General features: G+C 43.9%; 1 protein-coding gene across 1 annotated transcript; it reads right to left on the reverse strand.

Annotated features, from left to right (window-relative positions):
• Positions 1-14: 14 nt before the first annotated feature.
• Positions 15-6,973, reverse strand: LOC141191688 (oocyte zinc finger protein XlCOF29-like). The gene is made up of 3 exons (XM_073661630.1): positions 6,913-6,973; positions 369-518; positions 15-239 (listed from the first exon to the last, which is right to left on the reverse strand). Exons 2-3 carry the CDS (start codon positions 459-461, stop codon positions 15-17), a joined length of 318 nt encoding a protein of 105 aa, XP_073517731.1. The 5' UTR covers positions 462-518; positions 6,913-6,973.
• Between the last annotated feature and the right edge of the window lie 15,187 nt (positions 6,974-22,160).

Below are 22,160 nucleotides of genomic sequence, written 5' to 3' on the forward strand. Positions count from 1 at the left end.
TCCCCCCGATCCCTTCATAGCGTTACTGTATAATGTCCCAGCATTCCCAGCTGTGTCACCTCTCCAGTCAGCAGCTCAATCATCTTGTAGGTGAGTTCTAGGATCTTCTGGTCATTGATGTTCTCATGTATCAGGGGGTGAGATGGAGCCCCGGTGATTGGGCTCTGTGGTCTTCCCCATCCCTCAGACACAGGGGCCTGACAGCGCCCACTAGAGGTCTTCTTCACTATTGTGTAATGCTGGTTATGGAGAGACAAATTATTAAATCTCACTACAGACATTTCCAGAGTCCTCACCTCTCAAGTTCTGTCCATCTGTAACTCCCATAGATAAGAATGAGGTAATGTGACGTCATCAGAATCTCTCACCTCTCCAGTAAGTCGGAAGAGGATCTCTAGGGTGAGGCACAATATCCTCTCCGCCATCTTGTCTCTGTCCATACCCATCTTTGATGGGTCCATAAGGAAAATTCTCTTAAATAGAAGATCTTCACTGAGAGCATCCGATATTGTAGGGACCTGAATGAGAAGATGATGAGCCGATGTAACATCATAAAAATACTGTGTAATTACACAATTACTGGAGATAATAAGGGAAAACATATGAGGAGATATATCATTTTACAGTATTTAGTTTTCTTCTTTACATCTAGTAATAAAACCTATATATTTTAGGCCACAGACAACAAGCAGTTTCTTCCTTGGAGTCTGTAGCTGAACTCGTTTCTCAAAGACTCATCTTCCATAATGCTAATTCTCGTCTCATTTACCGACACTGCAGTCGGCATTAGCAATACTGCAGGAGATATTCATTACACGTGACATGAGAAATAATTACTTCATGAATAGGACGACATCTTCATCTTCTACTACGGCTGTAGAAAGATATTTGGCTAGAGTGCTTTACTGACTACATCTCCACCGGTCGTCTATATGAATGTTTTCCGTCTTCCCCGGACTGTAATCTTCTATCACGTTAGATCTCATGTCTAATTCACACACAGAAGTTTGAGGCTTTCACACATGGTAAGGTTTTTAATATTATACAGAGTAGGACTATCTCGAATGGGTGCACCTTGCTATGGTGGGATAGCTTTCATGCTATTTTTGATCAAAAACAGTGTTGATAAGAACCCTAATTTATTTAAATGCACTTTTGCTTTTTATTTATTTATTTATTTACAGCAGGGTTTATGATAATTTTTCTTTATAGTTTTTTTCTGATTTATGGCCATAGTAAACATGCGTCTATGTGCTGCATGGATACCAATTTAAACCAAGCTCAAAATCTGTGTTTTTTCACGGGCACCATAGTGGCCGTATGGGCCGACGCTATGGATGATACACCCCCTAACTATCCAACTATCATTTGGTAAAAATCTCATAGGTCCTGGATTCATTAGTACCTGCACCAAGAATGGGGCTAAGTGAGTATTTATTAAAGGGAATCCACTTAAACGACTACCCCACGGCTGATTAAAGGGAATCTGTCACTCACTGGGACTTATCTGACCTCTAATATGGGCATACAGGTGATAGAAATGTGAATCTATACTTACCTGTATGGCCCATATTAGAGGTCTGTTTGCTGTGAAAAGGCTTTTTATTCAGTGAAGATTCCGATGCTTGCGGGCCGGGAAGAAATGCCCTGTGACGTGTAGTCACCATGTCCAGGTCCCGCGCACTTCACTTCTTACGGAAGGCACAGTGGTACTGTGTACTAGGCAATCATAGTGCTGCAGGGATCTTGTGCACAGGCACGGGAGAGTCATGGTGACTTCCCGGCGCCTGGGCACAAGATCCCTTCAGTACTATAACTGCTTAGTACACAGTACAAGTTCGTCACTACCGTAAAAAGCGCGCAGTCGTGGGATCTGGACATGGTGACTGCACGTCACAGGGCACTGTGACGTGCAGGGGAGGTGGGAAATATTTAAATTAACACAGTAGGCGAGGATTTCTTCCCGTCCCCCGGCAAGCAAGCATTGGAATCTTCACTGAATTAAGAGCCATGTCACAGCAAACAGACCTCTAATATGAGGCATAGATGTATAGATTCACATTGCTATCACCTGTATGCCCATAGTAGAAGTCAGATAAGTCCCAGGGGGTGACAGATTCCCTTTAATCAGCTGTGGGGTAGTCATAAAACCAGATACATATCAAGGTATTGTAAGGTGGCTAATGGTCTCGTAGTCGATGGGAGGTATGTGTCACAGAGATGGCTGGTCTCTGTGATGTAACCCGGAGTGTTTCTCTAGGGCACATAAGCACTAAGAGGATTGTTCGGTGCACCTGGGAGTCGGGTTACGGGTAGCTAGGAGAGAATGGGCAGGTCCAGCTACCCACATACCTCACCTCTGGATGTGGTTAACAGCCTATAAAATGAAGGCTGTTGTTTGGCACATGGTCTGTGTGTTTGGAGGGAGAAGGCCTCCTGTGTATGTTTGTCTTCAGATCAAGCCAGGACACTGGACGCTACCCCAGCTTGTGTGGCACACAGGCCTGGCTGAGCAGAGACCTGCTAAGGACATATACTTTGTTTGCCTGATCTAAAGGCTATTTGCTTTTCTGTTTGGCTTCTGGGTTTATGAAGCAATAAACCCACATGAACTTTTAAAGGAACATGCCTCATATTTTCCTCCCGTCGCATGCAAGTGAGTAAAACCCCTACTATATGTATAAAGAAAAGGGTATGGTACTCAGAAAATGTTTCAATAATCCACCTCAACGCATTTCCCCCAACAGGTTCATCAGGAGGCTTGATACAGGGATGATAATTCATGATGTTGAGCATAGTGTGCCTAATAGCCAGGTGTCCATGTTTAAATAGCCCAATTCATCCAAAACCCCTCCCAGACTAGGAGGCCCATTCTCATTCCTAGAGGTGAATTGTCACAGGATATACAGAATGGAGTCTGTCTACAATAATGTACTGCACCTACGCTACTTCTCATGAGCTAGAGCAGAGGTCCCCAACCGCCGGTCCGCGGACCAGGACCGGGCCGTTGGGGTTTTTCAGCCGGTCCGCGGGGAGAGGGGGCCCCTCCAGCCTCCAGCAGGGCCGCCATCAGGGCATGACTGCCCTGACTCCAGTATGGGGCCCGGCCGGTAGGAGCCCCCTCGGAGCCCCCCTCTTGTGCGTCTCTCTCCTCATGGGGCCCCCGGCCGCATGCTAAGCGCCGGGTCCGGGACATCTTAGCGCTGCGCTGCTGCAGCAGCACCTTCATGATTCCCCTGACTTCCGGTCATGTGACGGCGCCGTCACATGGCCGGAAGTCAGGAGAACCTGGTGTCAGCGATTTGGACGAGCGCCAGGATTCTGCAGGGATCGCATGGGGGTAAGTATAACAAGTTTTATTTTTTTTTAAATACAATTAACTAGGAGTGGGGGGAATGGGAGATGCACATGGGGGGAGGGGAGAGATGAGAGATCCACATGGGGGGGAGGGGAGAGATGAGAGATCCACATGGGGGGGAGGGGAGAGATGAGAGATGCACATGGGGGAGGGGAGAGATGAGAGATCCACATGGGGGGGAGGGGAGAGATGAGAGATGCACATGGGGGAGGGGAGAGATGAGAGATCCACATGGGGGGAGGGGAGAGATGAGAGATGCACATGGGAGGGAGGGGAGAGATGAGAGATGCACATGGGGGGAGGGGAGAGATGAGAGATGCACATGGGAGGGAGGGGAGAGATGAGAGATGCACGGGGGGTGGATGAGAGATGCACGGGGGGGGTGAGAGATGCACGGGGGGGTGAGAGATGCACGGGGGGTGGATGAGAGATGCACGGGGGGGTGAGAGATGCACGGGGGGGTGAGAGATGCACGGGGGGGATGAGAGATGCACGGAGGGGATGAGAGATGCACGGGGGGTGGATGAGAGATGCACGGAGGGGGATGAGAGATGCACGGAGGGGGATGAGAGATGCACGGGGGTGAGCTGCACATGGGGGGGTGAGAGATGCACATGGGGGGGTTATGTTTACATAACTTTGTTGCCTTATGAAGGGCGGGGGGGGGCCCCCAAAAATTTCTTGCACAGGGGCCCACTACAGTCTGTGTCCGCCCCTGGGATGAAGTAAATAAAGCTGAACAGCAGCTGTCAGGACAGCTGCCCTGTCCTGCTGCAGGGCGTGATGGGGCCTCAGTGATGCGGCTCCTGGCACAGCACATTATGTGGGGCTCCTGGCATAGCTCCTGGCGGGGACCTGGTCTACACTATATGATAAGTATGCACTAAACTCCAAATCCCTCCATTACCCCGCCCCCATATGACCAAAGCCCCGCCCACCCCACCCCCTCCTTGCTGGGCCATGGAAAAATGATCTTGCTTCAAGCCGGTCCCTGGTGCAAAAAAGGTTGGGGACCACTGAGCTAGAGGACCGATAATGTCCATCCCCTAGTGTGCATGTTGGGAAGTGACGTGCTTTACACTGAAATGCCAGATAAACTGATTGCGGCCGCGCCACTCATACCTGTGACTGCGCATGGCCGTAGTTATAATTCCACACCGGAGTGCATCTAGGATCATTGTCCACGATTGCGCATGCCCAGATGTCTGCGCTCCACACCGGAGCACATATGGTATTGGATTGCATTCCACCAACAGAAAAATCCTATCTCTGAGATCAGCGTCATGGGAGACTAAAAACAAGTATTGCACATCCTCCCATCATGCAATAGGCATGTAGATCTACTTTATCACTACAGAAAATATGGGATGGTGGCCCACAGTATATTCCTAAATGGTCAAATTTAACCCCCATTACATAATTAGACATACACAAGGAACACCACACTTGTTAGTTACTTAATAGTATAAGTGGGATATAACTGATAAGAAATAATTCTGATATAGAAGCTCAGATCTCTTGATGAAGTAAAACAATATGTGAACCATATTCACAGGGACTTGAGTAGAAATGGGTAGAGTATAAAATCCAAAAATGTAATCCAGAATGGGGCTGTATTCATACAAAACAGGCATAGGAAATTTGTTCATTCAGTCCCTTAGGGGCTAGTGAATCCAGTCTGGAAATCCACTCACTTTCCTTTTTGACTATACATGTATTGAGATCACCTCCTCTCACATTGGGTTTAACCATCTCAATGATGCAAAAGGAGATGTCTCTTGTTTCACCTCAATGTGCACTGTTCATGTGTCTCACTAATGGGGTGTCCCAACCATGGTGTATTTTGCCCAAATGCCCCCCACCTTCCTCCTATACTAACTCTTGGTCGTGCATACATAATCTAGGGGACAGGTGCATGTGGCCACATATAAAAGTCCTGAGGTTTTACAGTTGGAATAATCCCTCTGGAAAAAGATTTTACCTGTAGAGGAACTCGAGAAATATTTACATGGTCTCATCCAATTACATATACAACTTTCTCGGGGTTCTTCTATCCAGCCAAGTCCACTTGGGTGCAGGTTTTTATCGAAAATATGCACTAAACAGTCCCTAATTGACCAACCCTTTCTGAAACTTATTGTGGGAGTAGATCCCACAGCACCCTCAGGTCCAGGTCGGCCAGGGTTTTCTGAGGATATTAAAGATATGGTCACTCTGATTCTTTTAAGTTCCTATTACTCGTGTTATCCCATCTTTTTCTTGCTCTCTTGGGTAGCTATAGAGGAATGTCTGTCTCTCCCGATTTTCTGCAAACAATGGTGCGGAATCCAAAATGTACTGTTGGTACCCTTTTTTCATGAATCTGGTGTTCATGTCTATTGCCTGTATATTAAAATCTGTGACATTAGAGCAGTCTCTTCTCAACCGTAAAAATTGGCCCTTGGATATTGCTTTTTTTTAAGGAGGATGGGGTGGTGACTATCCCACTTCAATAGTTTATTAGTGCTTGCAGGTTTTTGATAGATGAGTGTCCCTATGGTCTTATCCCGTACTTTCTTGATTGGTACATTCAGGAAAGGCAACTGGTAATAGTTGAATTCTGATATAAATCTCAGGCCCACTCTATTGACGTTGAGTTCCCTAACAAATTCAATAAACTTTTCACTCGTCCCTGACCAGATTAGAAAAATTTTGTGAATATATCTATACCATACCCCAATATATGGATGCCACCACTTATGATCATCCCTGAATATTGTGGTTTCCTCCCACCAGCACAGGAATAGATTAGCATACGAGGGGGCACAGGGGCTCCCCATCGCAGTACCCCTGAGCTGGTGGAAGTACTTCCTGTCAAAAAGAAAGAAGTTATGAGTAAGAGTGAATTTTAGAAGATCCTCCATGAAGTCATTATGTCTGCTACACTCTATTGATCTCGATTTCAAGAAACGTCTTGCTCCTCTGATACCATCCTCATGTGGTATATTACTGTACAAAGCCTCGATATCTAGTAAGGCCTGCTCCCCTACATGCCTGTATACATGCTCGAGGGTATACATGGAGGGGAGCAGGAAAAGGGAAAACCAACTCCAGAGGGATTATTCCACATGTAAAACCTCAGGTGGTACTGGGGGAACATTATACTGTGGGGGGCATCATACACACTGCATAAGGGGCATAATGGGGGCATTACACTGTGTGGGGCACCATACATACTGCATAAGGGGCATAATGGGGGCATTACACTGTGTGGGTGCATCATTCATACTGTATAAGTAGCATAATGGGGGCATTACACTTGTGGGGGCATCATACATCCTGCATAAGGGGCATAATGGGGGCATTACACTGTGGGGCAGTAAAGGGGTCCTGTACTATGAGAACAATACGTTTCCTCCCTTCCTATCTCCATAGTTGGGTCGTATGTATCTATTACAGGAAACAGAACAAAAACCTTATGATTCTTATAAAGGGGCAACACAAGACCCAAAAAGAGTCTCTGTGCTGAAGGGGTTAATGCCCCCTGCGCCCAATAATGGGGAATCTCCACATACCTCCACCTGCAGAGCCGCCACCACGTATATGGCTGCTCTGTGCGCACAGGACCTGTGATGAGGTCACAGGAGGGGAGGAGTCAGGGGTCACATGATCAGGGGCCTCAGTGGATGCAGGACTCTGCTGTGCTGGTTGTCATGGTGCTGGATGAGCTGAAGTTTATGTGTGGGGTCAGGAGGGGTTTACAGTGTGGATGTAGCAGAGCCGCGTGTGTACGAGGTGTACGGAGCAGAGTCGCGTGTGTAGGAGGTGTACGGAGCAGAGCCGCGTGTGTAGGAGGTGTACGGAGCAGAGCCGCGTGTGTACGAGGTGTACGGAGCGGAGCCGCGTGTGTACGAGGTGTACGGAGCGGAGTCGCATGTGTACGAGGTGTACGGAGCGGAGTCGCGTGTGTACGAGGTGTACGGAGCTGAGCCGCGTGTGTACGAGGTGTACGGAGCTGAGCCGCGTGTGTACGAGGTGTACGGAGCTGAGCCGCGTGTGTACGAGGTGTACGGAGCTGAGCCGCGTGTGTACGAGGTGTACGGAGCGGAGCCGCGTGTGTACGAGGTGTAGGGAACGGAGGCACGCGTGTATGAGGCGTATGGAGCGGAAGCGCGCGTGTACGGAGCGGAGCCGTGTGTGTACGAGGTGTGCGGAGCGGAGGCGCATGTGTACGAGGTGTGAGGAGCCATGTGTTTGAGGTGTACGGAGTGGAGGCGCATTTGTATGAGGTGTGCGACGGCGCATGTGTATGAGGTGTGAGGAGCCATGTGTTTGAGGTGTATGGAGCGGAGCCGTGTGTATGAAGTGAGGAGCCATGTGTTTGAGGTGTATGGAGCGGAGGCGTGTGTGTACGAGGTGTACGGAGCGGAGGCGCGCATGTACGAGGTGTGAGGAGCCATGTGTTTGAGGTGTATGGAGCGGAGCCGTGTGTGTTTGAGGTGTACGGAGCGGAGCCGTGTGTGTTTGAGGTGTACGGAGTGGAGGCGCGTTTGTATGAGGTGTGCGACGGCGCATGTGTATGAGGTGTGAGGAGCCATGTGTTTGAGGTGTATGGAGCGGAGCCGTGTGTATGAAGTGTGAGGAGCCATGTGTTTGAGGTGTATGGAGCGGAGGCGTGTGTGTTTGAGGTGTACGGAGCGGAGCCGTGTGTGTTTGAGGTGTACGGAGCGGAGGCGTGTGTGTACGAGGTGTACGGAGCGGAGGTGCGCATGTACGAGGTGTGCGGAGCCATGTGTTTGAGGTGTATGGAGCGGAGCCGTGTGTACGAGGTGTGAGGAGCCATGTGTTTGAGGTGTACAGAGTGGAGGCGTGTGTGTACGAGGTGTACGGAGCGGAGGCGCACGTGTACGGAGTGGAGGCGCGCTTGTACGAGGCTCCACTTGTACGAGGTGTGCGGAGCGGAGGCGCGCATGTACGAGGTGTGCGGAGCCATGTGTTTGAGGTGTATGGAGCGGAGCCGTGTGTACGGAGCGGAGCCGCGTGTGTACGATGTGTGAGGAGCTGCCCACTTACTAAAGACTATGATACTTTTCCATCACTGTTACAAATATAAGGCTTACATTGGAGTAAGAGTACAGTGAGGATAGGAAGGAAAGCAATATTGAAGTGTGGATAAAACAAAAGCTTGTTTAAGGTTTATTCAAAAGTGGTTACAAAATAAGGAAAAAAATAGTTGATAGCACAGAAAGAAGTATCAGGTTATAAGAGAGAAAACAACATTCATAAGTTCTTAAGTATACAGCATGAGATGGTCCGTGGTGGAGATTCTCAAGGTATGAGACAGCTTCCCATTCATGTCTGGCTCTCCTTATATACCATCTCGCCTCATAGACATACATTGGAGATTATTTTTACAGTTTCATAACCCAATATGGCGGCTTTCAGGTATATTAGTAACTTCTACCATGTTAGAACAAAACTAGTAACTCATGGAATATGCCTTTTGGCTACGTGCACAATTACTTTATGTTGGTATATTTTAAACATATGGCTAGTGACCTTTAAGGATCATTAGTTATCTCCAAATAACCCATATTGACAAGAGCCCTATAGGTTTGACATACAGAACAGGTGTCTCTGCCAAGATCTTCAAAATAACCCCTCAGTCTCGCTCTAAAAATGTTTAAAACTGAATATGGTTCGAACCAGAGCTTCAAAGTTTCTTATTATGTATTTATTTTATCATTAGAGATTAATATTTTACAGTCCCCCCTGATTATGATTTAAGAAATATCATAATCAATCCTAAACTCATTCTCTCACCATTCGTATCACATTCATTCTTTATTCTGATAACCTGGTATCAACTCCTGTATTGAATGTCACTGAGTTCTCAAAAGCTTCTAAATTAAAAATAAAGACCATCTTCCTTTTTCATTTCTGTCTTTATCTTTTAATATATTTTCTTAATTTTACACACAAAAATCTGATAAAAAAATGCACAGCAAGATCAAAATAAATATGATTATGATTGGATTTGTTAATACGCTTCCTGCAGCCATTTTTGCTGAAGACTGTGACCAACTAGTTACTGATCTTCCTAGATTTTTCCACCAAGATGAGCCTGACATACTTGTCCATTCATGTTCAATATCATTTAAATGGCCTTGTTCATGTCGGAATACAATTTCAGCTTCTTTTAGTTGTTTTGTTAACAAATTTAACAAACCTTTGTCTTTATCTCATTTGTCCACATATCCCAAGGGAAATTATATACACTGCTCAAAAAAATAAAGGGAATACTCAAATAACACATCCTAGATCTGAATGAATGAAATATTCTCATTGAATACTTTGTTCTGTACAAAGTTGAAGGTGCTGACAACAAAATCACACAAAAATCATCAATGGAAATCAAATTTATTAACCAATGGAGGCCTGGATTTGGAGTCACCCCCAAAATTAAAGTAGTAAAACACACTACAGGCTGATCCAACTTTGATGTAACGACCTTAAAACAAGTCAAAATGAGGCTCAGTATTCTGTGTGGCCTCCACGTGCCTGTATGACCTCTCTACAACACGTGGGCATGCTCCTGATGAGGTTGCGGATGGTCTCCTGTGGGATCTCCTCCCAGATCTGGACTAAAGCATCCGCCAACTCCTGGACAGTCTGTGGTGCAACGTGACATTGGTGGATGGAGAGAGACATGATGTCCCAGATGTGCTCAATTGGATTCAGGTGTGGGGAACGGGCGGGCCAGTCCATAGCTTCAATGCCTTCATCTTGCAGGAACTGCTGAAACCCTCCAGCCACATGAGGTCTGGCATTGTCCTGCATTAGGAGGAACCCAGGGCCAACCGCACCAGCATATGGTCTCACAAGGGGTCTGAGGATCTCATCTCGGTACCTAATGGCAGTCAGGCTACCTCTGGCGAGCACATGGAGGGCTGTAAGTCCTTCCAAAGAAATGCCATCCCACAGCATTACTGACCCACTGCCAAACCGGTCATGCTGAAGGATGTTGCAAGCAGCAGATCACTCTCTACAGCGTCTCCAGACTCTGTCACGTCTGTCACATGTGCTCAGTGTGAACCTGCTTTCATCTGTGAAGAGCACAGGGCGCCAGTTGATACTTTGCTAATCCTGGTGTTGTGTTCTGTGGCAAATGCCAAGCGTCCTGCACGGTGTTAGGCTGTGAGTGCAACACCCATCTGTGGACATCGGGCCCTCATACCACCCTCATGGAGTCGGTTTCTAACCGTTTTTGCAGACACATGCACATTTGTGGCCTGCTGGAGGTCATTTTGCAGGGTTCTGGCAGTGCTCCTCCTGTTCCTCCTTGCACAAAGGCGGAGGTAGCAGTCCTGCTGCTGGGTTGTTGCCCTCCTACGGCCCCTTCCACATCTCCTGGTGTACAGGCCTGTCTCCTGGTAGTGCCTCCAGCCTCTGGACACTAAGCTGACAGACAGAGCAAACCTTCTTGCCACAGCTCGCATTGATGTGCCATCCTGGATGAGCTGCACTACCTGAGCAACTTCTGTGGATTGTAGAGTCCGTCTCGTGCTATCACGAGTGTGAAAGCACAACCAACATTCAAAAATGACCAAAACATCAGCCAGAAAGCATTGGTACTGAGATGTGGTCTGTGGTCCCCACCTGCAGAACCACTCCTTTATTGAGGGTGTCTTGATAATTGCCCATAATTTTCATCTATTGTCTATTCCATTTGCACAACAGCATGTGAAATTGATTGTCAATCAGTGTTGCTTCCTAAGTGGACAGTTTGATTTCACAGAAGTTTGATTTACTTGGAGTTATATTCTGTTGTTTAAGTGTTCCCTTTATTTTTTTGAGCAGTGTATTTGTGACAAACTGAACTGTATAGGAAGGATTTTCAGATTTCTTGTCCCTATTGACGTAATATTAATACTTCCTTCTTGGAGATAGGTTTATATTGTACGGAGGGAAGTGTGAAAACTATGGTCAGATTTTCAGCATGTACACAAGATGAGAAGAATACAGAAACAACTTCTTTTTCTGACATAACTTGGAAACAAATTTTGTTTGAGCTTATTGGAGTCACCAAGTCATGTATCGTGTGCACATTCTCAACTCTGGCATGACATGAGGTATGATTATGGAAACACAAGTTATAAATGACTTTATCCTGTCCAGGTAGACACATTACCTTAGAAACAAAATGTAAGTATGAAGAAATGTCTAATTGTCCAGTGTTGGTACCATCAAATGCAAAATCTGTGTACTGTAATAGATAATATAGTAATTGTGTATTACTAACAGGAATGCCCAGAACAGTAATAGGAACCATGGTTTCTTCTCTTCCCGATATTGGGATTAGTGTTCCTATACAAATGTTCTGTTCACATCCTAACCACTTATTTACCCACAAATCTGTGTGATTTAACGCAAAATTATATTCTGTAGGCAAATTTCACATTATTCCTAAAGGTGTAATTCTACTTTGCAATGCCTGTGCAATCATTTTCAGATTGGTGGAGTATTCAATCTGAATTTCTAGACATGCTCTGGCCACTTGGGATTCCTGTTCACTTTCTATTAGAGCTAAAGTAGCATCTTGTAGATGTGACACTGAAGATCCCAACACAGCAGCAGTGTTCAAAACCATCTTCTCAAGGAGTTGATGCAAACTTTTCAAATTTTTTACTCCTTTGCCTCCAATATACCCAATATTTTCTAAATCTGATTTAAGTGTATGTATGTCGGATGTCCATAGTGTTAATTAAACTTCCCACTGTTCCTAATCCCCCCAAAATACCTTCTAATATCCCCCTCTTACTTCTAACCTGTGTTGACGTTCTTCTCCCAAACCATTGTTCTATTCCCATTTCCATGTTAATGAGATGTGATTGACACTGGGGATATCTGGATAAGATTTTCCAACTGGACATGTTAAAAGTCCAGACCATAGTCATCAACACTCCATCCCTTAATAGAGGTTTAGATTGGAATTGATTGATTTGGAAAGGAGTAGATGGTTGAAACCTTGTCTGTGTACATACATTATCTACTGCTGACCAAACATTTACATCTTTACATTGTTTGTAATTATTTTTACTTAAAACACAACATTGGTAAAGTCCCGAATCCTTAGGAGATGGATTATCTAGAGAAAAATCAAAATTCTTATGCAACCATCTCACATTCCCGTATTGACTTCTATGTATAACATTTGTTGGACCATTTGAAAAACTTCCCAAAAATATTTTGTTTCTGGTCCATGTTAACAAAGACTCGGGAGGTAACTCTAACCTTGTGTTGCATTTCAATAAAAGAGACGACATATTTTCTTGACTATGTATTGCTTGTGGTGCAACCCTTACTTCTGGAGCGATAGTATTTGTTACTGTAAAAACTACAGATACTTGTACTGATTCTCTGGTTAGCTGGAAGTTCCATGTTTTTAACCAATCTTTATCTCCTTCTGTAATAGAAAGTAATGAAGGATAAAAAATTTCCCCAAAAGTTGTGTCTTTAACATAATCTCTGTTTCGGATGTTCTAACTGTCCCTTTTGCGAGCATATCATTAGGAATATCACCCGACCACACAGCTTTCTCTTCACCTCTTATCTCTATATTCCAGTATAACACATCTGTAGGATTACATTCCCATATGCCTGTCATGCCATGTGATACATAATGTATCTAATAATGTATCTAATCTCCTTGTAATTGTTTAAATTTAGACTTAGATCCTATGGCGGCATGTAATATTAAGTGTCGTGTATGAAGTGTAGCTCAATTCAGCATTTTACATCATAACCCATGCAAATGTTCCCAGTAATATCTACTGAATCGTCTGGCTTATCTTCATCTATTAGATTTTGTATACTTGATCCTCTTGGTTTCCGTGAATGTAAAGTTCCTTTGATATGTCCATTCACTTCACTAGTATTTGTTCCATGATATAAAATGTCTTCTGTGTAGATCAGAATTGAAATAGTACAAAGTAGCAGAAATGTGGTTCCCATCAGATAGTAGCTTTTCCTGGGAAACCTTTTCTTTTCTTGAAGGATTGGTGTTGAATCCCTTCCATCAAGGACATGGTATTCCGTATTCCAGCTCTTATTGGAATCCATTTCTTCCTAAAAGAAATGCAGTATCATTATTTTGCAATATACAATTTGCATTGATCAACGTGTACCCACAACTTTTGTTGTCTGCGGATATTTTTAACCATGTTGGATGCTGGTTGCACTAGGATCATAACTTGTCCCATGGTGTCGATTATTTCAAAGGGACCCTCCCAGTTACTTTCCCAAGGTCCACTCTTCCTGAAAGATTTAATCATGACTAGAGCCCCTTTTTTGAATTTGGATTCATATGGTGGCTCCATCCTCTGCATTCATGTGGAAGAAAGGTTTTCAAGTTTTCCTGCAACAATTGCAACCATTTGGACCTTGGAACAGCATCTTTTTGAGGTGTGGACAAAAATGGTTCATGTGGGAAAATTAATGGCATTTTCCTTCCTGTCAATAGTTCAAAAGGAGTAAATGGAGTTGTGGAGGAAGTTGTTCCTCTAACACTCAACAGTACAAAAGGCATCCACCCAAGTATTACCTTTGTCCAATAACATTTTGGCAATTCTGGATTTTATTGTCCTATTCATCCTTTCCACAATACCAGCAGACTGTGGATGGTAAGGCACATGAAACTATTGTACCCCTAGAATAGTACAAACTGCTCGCATGATTCTTCCTGTGAAGTGACTTCCTCGATCAGAGGTAATCTTTCTTGGGATCCCCCAAGTACAAAAGACACGATTAACTAATGCATCATCTTTCCTGACAGGTAAAATTTCAACCCATTTAGAAAAAACATCTACTACAACCAATGCATACCTGAGACCATTTTTACCTGATGGTAATGAACCAATATAGTCTATTTGTAACGTAGACCATGGACCATCTGCAGGTGCGGTTCGCAGTAGTGGCGATTTCTGTCCTTTTTGTCTTGGATTAATTTGGGCACAAATGAGGCATGATTGAACAATATTTCATACAGTCTCTTCCATCTTTTCCCAGTAAAATCTCTCTGAGAATGCCTAACAATTTCTGTTGGCCCAAATGACCCAAGCTGTCATGATTATATCTCGTGAACTCATCCTGTAGATGTTTTGGTACAACAGGACGCAAGTCCCCATTTAGGTCATGACACAAAACCCGGGAAGCAACAAGACTTGTATCTTTTTCTTGTTCTTCCGCAAAAGAAGGGATATGCGTGTCTGTTCTTTGAACTGCTGAAACCTCGAGAGGTTCAGGCTCAAACACTTCTATCAGGGCTGCCTCTTTGGCTAACGTATCTGCAGTTGCATTTCCAACAGATCATCATCATCAGACTTTTTATGGGCATGAACTTTGACAATTGCAAAACCGTTAGGGGTTTTTGAAGCTATCTCAAAAATTGTTTTCAGTGTGTCACTATGTACAAGAGTCTTGTTAGAAGAATCTACAGCCTCTTTTTTCCAAAACTGACAGGTAATCTGTCAATGATCTCACAACATAGGAGCTATCACTGTAGATTACAATGGGACACTGATCGTCAGCCTCATTCAGCTGTAGCACCATTCTTACTGCTTCTAGCTCTACCCTCTGAGCTGAAAATGACTCAGTAACTTTTGTTTTACCACCTGTCTTCTTGTGGGATAAAAAATGGCATATCCTGTATAATAGTGCCCATCTGAATAGAATCTGGAACCATCTACAAAGACTGCTTCATCTGTTACCTCGGCCTACCGTCTGAAAAGTGATAGAATCGGATCCTGAAAAGAATGGAGACAATCATGAGTTTGCCCTTCATATTGCATCAACTGAGGAAGAACATATTTGGCCTTATAATCTACCTCAATTTGATTGGAAGACAATGACAGTAACCAATGGGCAAATCTCTGATGTGGGATACCTGGGATATTTTTCTCAAAGAGAAGCTTTAGTGTAGAATGAGGAGTTTGCAGAATAATTTGGTTGAAACCAACAATGTGTTCAGTTGCTTTGACTGCAAAGTAGACGCCTACCAAGTGTCTTGCACAAATGTCAAAACCTCTTTCTACAGATGAGAGAAGCTTAGAAAAATAGCCCAAAATTCTCCACTCTTCTCCCTGCAATTTTAACAGAACAGCAGACACCGCTGTCTCTGATGTGTGAACTTGCAAAGCAAATGGAGCTGAAGGATCTACTGTGGACAAAGCAGGTGCATTATGTAAATTCATTTTCAATTGTTCAAATGAGGTTTGTTGTTCAACATCCCAAGGACCAAAATAATCATTATTTTCACCTTTCAAAAGATCGTACAAAGGCCTGGCCTTATCAGCAAAATCCTCAATGAAATTCCTAGAATAGTTTACAAGACCCAAAAAATGTCACAATACCTTGTGTGTGGTTGGGATTGGGAGAGAAGCGATTGCCTCTATTCTTTCCAGCAATGGCTGTCTTTTTCCTGGACTCAACAACACTCCCAGAAACCTGACCTCGGTCTGCATCAATTTGACCTTTTTAGTGTTAAATTTCAACCCTGCGTCATACAACAGTTCAAACAATTCTGTCAAAAGAGAAACACATGACTCCTTATTCTCAGTAGACAACAGAATATCATCCACATATAGCAGTATGCAATCAGGCCTAGAAAATCTGGATAATACCTTCACCAATGCCTGATGAAAAACACTAGGTGACAAATGTGCTCCTAGAGGTAACCTGCAAAACAGATATTGTTCATCCAAGAAAGTGAATGCAAACTTGTACTGACAACTCTTTTCAAGAGGTATACTGAAAAAAACATTACTGATGTCTAGTACAGAGAAATATTTTGCCTTTGCATTTAGCCTTGCCATCATGTCATGAGTATCTGCAACAATGGGAGCAACATTGGGAGTATGTTTATTAAACATCCCCAAATCCAATATCATTCGATATCTACCATCAGATTTCAATACACACCATAAAGGATTGCTACTTACAGAGTTAGCCTTAGGTATGACACCTTGAGCTAGCAATTCCTGTATGATCTTATACATAGAACCAATTGAATCTGGAGGCAATTTATACTGACGCTGTGGAGGAGGATCACGTCCTTCTACATTCACAACAAAATCCTTCTTTGTACCCACCTCATTCCTGAACTGAGCCCAAAGAGAAGGAAAACATTGTACAATTTCAGTCAGTCCCTCATCACCACCAGTTTCAGGCCACAAATGATCTGATGACACAACATCATTCAAGCAAATACTTCCAACATGGCTATATTCACTAGGGTCAATGACTACAGGTTTACGTCCATTAGAATCTTTCCAGATCACTTGATTCCCTAGATCAATTACCCATCCAAATTTCTGCATAAAATCTATGGCAAGTATATTTTCAGAATCACGACAATGCCAAATGTCAATTCCTGTTTTGAAAGAACAAAGTATTTCCAACATAACATTGGGAACGAGCTTTGCTTTTGTTTTTCCTTTTCAGCTGAATCCGATAATATTACAACTTGGAGATTCTGGTTTTACCATCAACTCAAGGATAGTAACACTTAATTGTGCCCCTGTATCAATAAAAAACACAGCACTTTGTTCTGCCAAAATCACATTGAGAAATGGTCTTCCACATTCATCCAATGTAACACTAGTCACAAATTCCAATGGATGGGGTGTGGGAGCATTCTTTGCTAGTCAGAGAGATGGAGATGGGAGCAGACCAGTGTGTCTTTTAAAAGCACTGTCCCTGCAATTTGACTCCTTCACTGTCATTTCTCTGATCTGTCTGATTAATGGAGCATACTGTGACTGTGTTTGTGTATTGTCAGTGTGAGGGGATGTGGGAGAATGGAATGGAGGGGCGGAAGGTTTGTTGGATGATTTTGGAATAAGTCAGTTTCCCCTTCCAAGCTTACCTGTTCCCGATGTACCTGCCTCTGATTCTGCTCTCAAAAATTTTCTGCATTGACACTTTAAGTGTCCAGGTATACCACAAAAATAACAATTAATATTGCTCCTCTGTGTGATATTTTTACCTCTATGTTCAGTGTAATCTCTGTTCCTAGATGTTAATGTGGGTTTAGGTTTTGGTTGAGTTTTTTCTGATGTCAGTTATCTATCTTTTTCCTCATGAACTACAGCTATTTTTGCCTTGACCTGGTTCCGCTTCATGGATCTCCTAATTTTGTCGATAAAAGTTGTTGCCTCCTGCAATGATGTCTGAACACTAGCCAAATGCACTGAAACAGGATCTAGGTACTTGAATTTTGTTACATACAATTTGATCATCAATGTTGGTTCCTCATTAGACCCAACAGGCATCACCATTCTATAGGCCTGTTCAAATTTGACCAAAAAAGCAAATGGGTCATCATGGATACTCGCACTCAAATGATGCAAAATGTCAAGAGAGGGCATGTCTCCTGTGGTAAATAATAGCAATTGTCTAAGTCTGTCTTCTTTTGTAGTATGTATCAGTTCATTATCCTCATTTAATCTGTGTGTGGTCTGTAATCTTTTTGCCATATGTGAGGGTAACCATACTCTGAATGTCTTGTCTTTTTTGTTCATCATTAAGATTGAATTTATCTTTATTAGATTCAAAAATGTCGGCATTATCAAAATCATCCATCTTCTCATTGTACTTTGGAATGTCTTACAATTTTCATTAATGGATCGTGTATTTTAAGCCTGATTCGTGCTGCTCTGTCATGTAATTTTTTCCTTTGTAATTCATTTCCCTGTAAAGCTTCTCCTGAAACATCTGGATTTTGTGTGTCTGGTACAAATGATGTGGAGGTATTATCTTCACTTTTACTATTGGATCTTGTATGAACAGAAACCTTTTTTATGTCTTGGTGTAATTTGGACAATAACTCTGTCCGAGTATCAATTTGATCCAATTATTCAATATGTTCTGCCAAAATCAAACAATTAGGATAATCAAAGTAATCCCCGTCAGCGTCTTGTGTCTCAGTATGACTGGTCTCTTGTGTGTCCACCTGTTTTTTCGAAGACTAAATTATTGTACACACGGACCATAAGCATCACATTTTGAAGTTTTCTCTAACTTTTTTACAGAGAGAAACCTTTTATCAATACTAAGATTCTCTGCTTCACATTGGCTATACAAATAGACCATAATTGTGCATCTGTATGACTATGAACAAACTTAAACTATATGTTACTTTTCTTAGAATAGTCAAGAATAAAATCCATTTCTCACCTAAGGAATGGCTTTTCCCCTCCTGGATTGATTCAACCGTCAATGGATGGTCCTTTGTGGCTTTTCTGAGTTCCGCAGACCTCCACGTGGTTGTATGCTTTGGAAACACACTCCTCACCGTCCTGTAGATTCCATTTGATCTTTGTGAATATGTGGAATTCTTGATACTTGGACAACAGGTTTTTGGTGTTTTTTTTTAGCAAAAACTCTCCTCCCCCCATAGAAGTGACCCCGCTCAGTCCACTTCTATGGGAGCAGTGGTGTAAGGTGTAACCCCGCTCAGTTCACTTCTATGGGAGCAGTGGTGTCATGTGTGACCCCGCTCCGTCCACTTCTATTTGAGCAGTGATGTCATGTGTGACCCCGCTCCCTCCACTTCTATGGGAGTAGTGGTGTCATGTGTGACCCCGCTCCGTCCACTTCTATGGGAGCAGTGGTGTAATGTGTGATCCCTCTCCGTCCACTTCTATGGGAGCAGTGGTGTAATGTGTGACCCCTCTCCGTCCACTTCTATGGGAGCAGTGGTGTAATGTGTGACCCCGCTCCGTCCACTTCTATAGGAGCAGTGGTGTAAGGTGTGGCCCTGCTCCATACATTACAAACTGTGTATCTAATCCCATCCTGTATGATACACTCTGCTGAGTTCAATATCTAATCCCATAATGTGATATACTACACTTAGTCCTGTATCTAATAGCAGCATGTGTTACTCTAAGCGTATCTAATCGCGCATGTGATGCAGTCCACATATCTAACCCCAGTTTATGATACAGCGAGCAGCACCATCTATCAGGATCAGCTCTGCCGGCCGTCCTCAGTGACACTGTACTTGTCAGTATCGCTGGCGGTCACCAACAAAATGTGCGATACTCCCCAGACCGGTGTATTTAATCTCGTCATCGTGTGCGCTATGCCCCGGACCGGGGTATCTAATTCCGTCATCGTGTGCGATACGCCCCGGACTGGTGTATCTAATTCCATCATGTGATACACTACACTGAGCCCTATATCTAGATATGTGTAGTGTATCATGTGCTGTGAATAATCCCAGTGTGTGTAACACTCCGCGTATTGTTATGGTAAATATTTATACTTTGCTTTGATTATTATTTTAGACAATTAAATCTATCTACCGTATTTTTCGGACTATAAGACGCACCAGAACATAAGAAGCACCCCATATTTTAGGGTGGAATATAGAAAAAAATATTTTTTATAAGATGGGGGTCCATCTTATAGTCTGAATAGGTATTGTATCTTACCTGGGGGGCAGTGGAGAGAGGGTCACAGGAGGCAGGGTCCCTCAGGAAGTCAACGGCTGCAGCAGAAGAGGTCAGATGCTGTGGAACCGGTGCCGGGCCAGGGCCTGTGCCTGGCTGAGGCCCTTAGCCTGGCCGGTTCCTGTGCTGGGGCCTGTGGCTGAGGCCTCTGGCTGGGGCTGAGGCCTCTGGCTAGGGCTGATGCCTCTGGCTAGGGCTGAGGCCTCTATATGGGGCTGAGGCCTCTGGCTGGGGCTGAGGCCTCTGGCTGGGGCTGAGGCCTCTATATGGGGCTGAGGCCTCTATAAGGGGCTGAGTCCTCTGGCTGAGTCTGAGGCCGGGGTCTCGGGTTGGGGCCTGTACCGGATTGAGCCCGGGGCCCTGGACTGGGGCCTGTACCATGCTGAGACCGGGACCTCTAGGTTTTTCAAAGTAGCCACCTTTTGCTTTGATGACTGCTTTGCACACTCTTGGCATTCTCTTGATGAGATTCAAGAGGTAGTCACCGGAAATGGTTTTCACTTCACAGGTGTGCCCTGTCAGGTTTAATAAGTGTGATTTCTTGCCTTATAAATGGGGTTGGGACCATCAGTTGTGTTGTGCAGAAGTCTGGTGGATACACAGCTGATAGTCCTACTGAATAGACTGTTAGAATTTGTATTATGGCAAGAAAAAATCAGCTAAGTAAAGAAAAACGAGTGGCCATCATTACTTTAAGAAATGAAGGTCAGTCAGTCCGAAAAATTGGGAAAACTTAGAAAGTGTTCCCAAGTGCAGTTGCAAAAACCATCAAGTGCTACAAAGAAACTGGCTCACATGAGGACCGCACCAGGAAAGGAAGACCAAGAGTCACCTCTGCTTCTGAGGATAAGTTTATCCGAGTCACCAGCCTCAGAAATCGCAGGTTAACAGCAGCTCAGATTAGAGACCAGGTCAATGCCACACAGAGTTCTAGCAGCAGACACATCTCTTCAACAACTGTTAAGAGGAGACTTTGTGAAGCAGGCCTTCATGGTAAAATAGCTGCTAGGAAACCACTGCTAAGGACAGGCAACAAGCAGAAGAGACTTGTTTGGGTTAAAGAACACAAGGAATGGACATTAGACCAGTGGAAATCTGTGCTTTGGTCTGATGAGTCCAAATTTGAGATCTTTGGTTCCAACCACCGTGTCTTTGTGCGATGCAGAAAAGGTGAACGGATGGACTCTACATGCCTGGTTCCCACCGTGAAGCATGGAGGAGGAGGTATGATGGTGTAGGGGTGCTTTGCTGGTGACACTATTGGGGATTTATTCATAATTGAAGGCATACTGAACCAGCATGGCTACCACAGCATCTTGCAGTGGCATGCTATTCCATCCGGTTTGCGTTTAGTTGGACCATCATTTATTTTTCAACAGGACAATGACCCCAAACACACCTCCAGGCTGTGTAAGGGCTATTTGACCAAGAAAGAGAGTGATGGGGTGCTACTCCAGATGACCTGGCCTCCACAGTCACCAGACCTGAACCCAATCGAGATGGTTTGGGGTGGGCTGGACCGCAGAGTGAAGGCAAAAGGGCCAACAAGTGCTAAGCATCTCTGGGAACTCCTTCAAGATTGTTGGAAGACCATTTCCTGTGACTACCTCTTGAAGCTCATCAAGAGAATGCCAAGAGTGTGCAAAGCAGTCATCAAAGCAAAAGGTGGCTACTTTGAAGAACCTAGAATATAAGACATATTTTCAGTTGTTTCACACTTTTTTGTTAAGTATATAATTCCACATGTGTTAATTCATAGTTTTGATGCCTTCAGTGTGAATGTACAATTTTCATAGTCATGAAAATAACGAAAAATCTTTAAATGAGAAGGTGTGTCCAAACTTTTGGTCTGTACTGTAGATATATAGTAAATTAGTGCCTCCCAATTTAGTTTGGCTATATAATTTACCATGCAAATAGAGAGTGTGTCTGAAACTCTTAACACGTCAGGATGACAATCAAAATGTCAGATATTAAAAGTAAAACACCCCTGTAGTTTGTGTTCTAAACAGGCATAATTTAAAATAATAATAATATTCCTAATGGGATTTGAACCATAATACTGCAGTTTCAGAGGCTGATGCCTTACCATTGAGCTATCCAGTCAAGTGATAGTAACTGGCAGCTTTACTTGTCTTATGAGATTCACCATGAAAATACTCACGGTGACAAAAAGTCATTGTGATTCTGATTTGAAGAAAATCACACATCAGACTCACACATCAAAATCAAACATCATTTGAATTTGGCTTGCTTGCAGTCTGTGCATAAGTCCCAATGAGTTTTATTATTATTACAGTTGTAAAAGT

The sequence above is a fragment of the Phyllobates terribilis genome, unplaced genomic scaffold, assembly GCF_046119375.1.
Source record: "Phyllobates terribilis strain yellow unplaced genomic scaffold, ASM4611937v1 Scaffold_49__1_contigs__length_9717188, whole genome shotgun sequence".
NCBI classification, from domain to species: Eukaryota; Metazoa; Chordata; class Amphibia; order Anura; family Dendrobatidae; genus Phyllobates; species Phyllobates terribilis.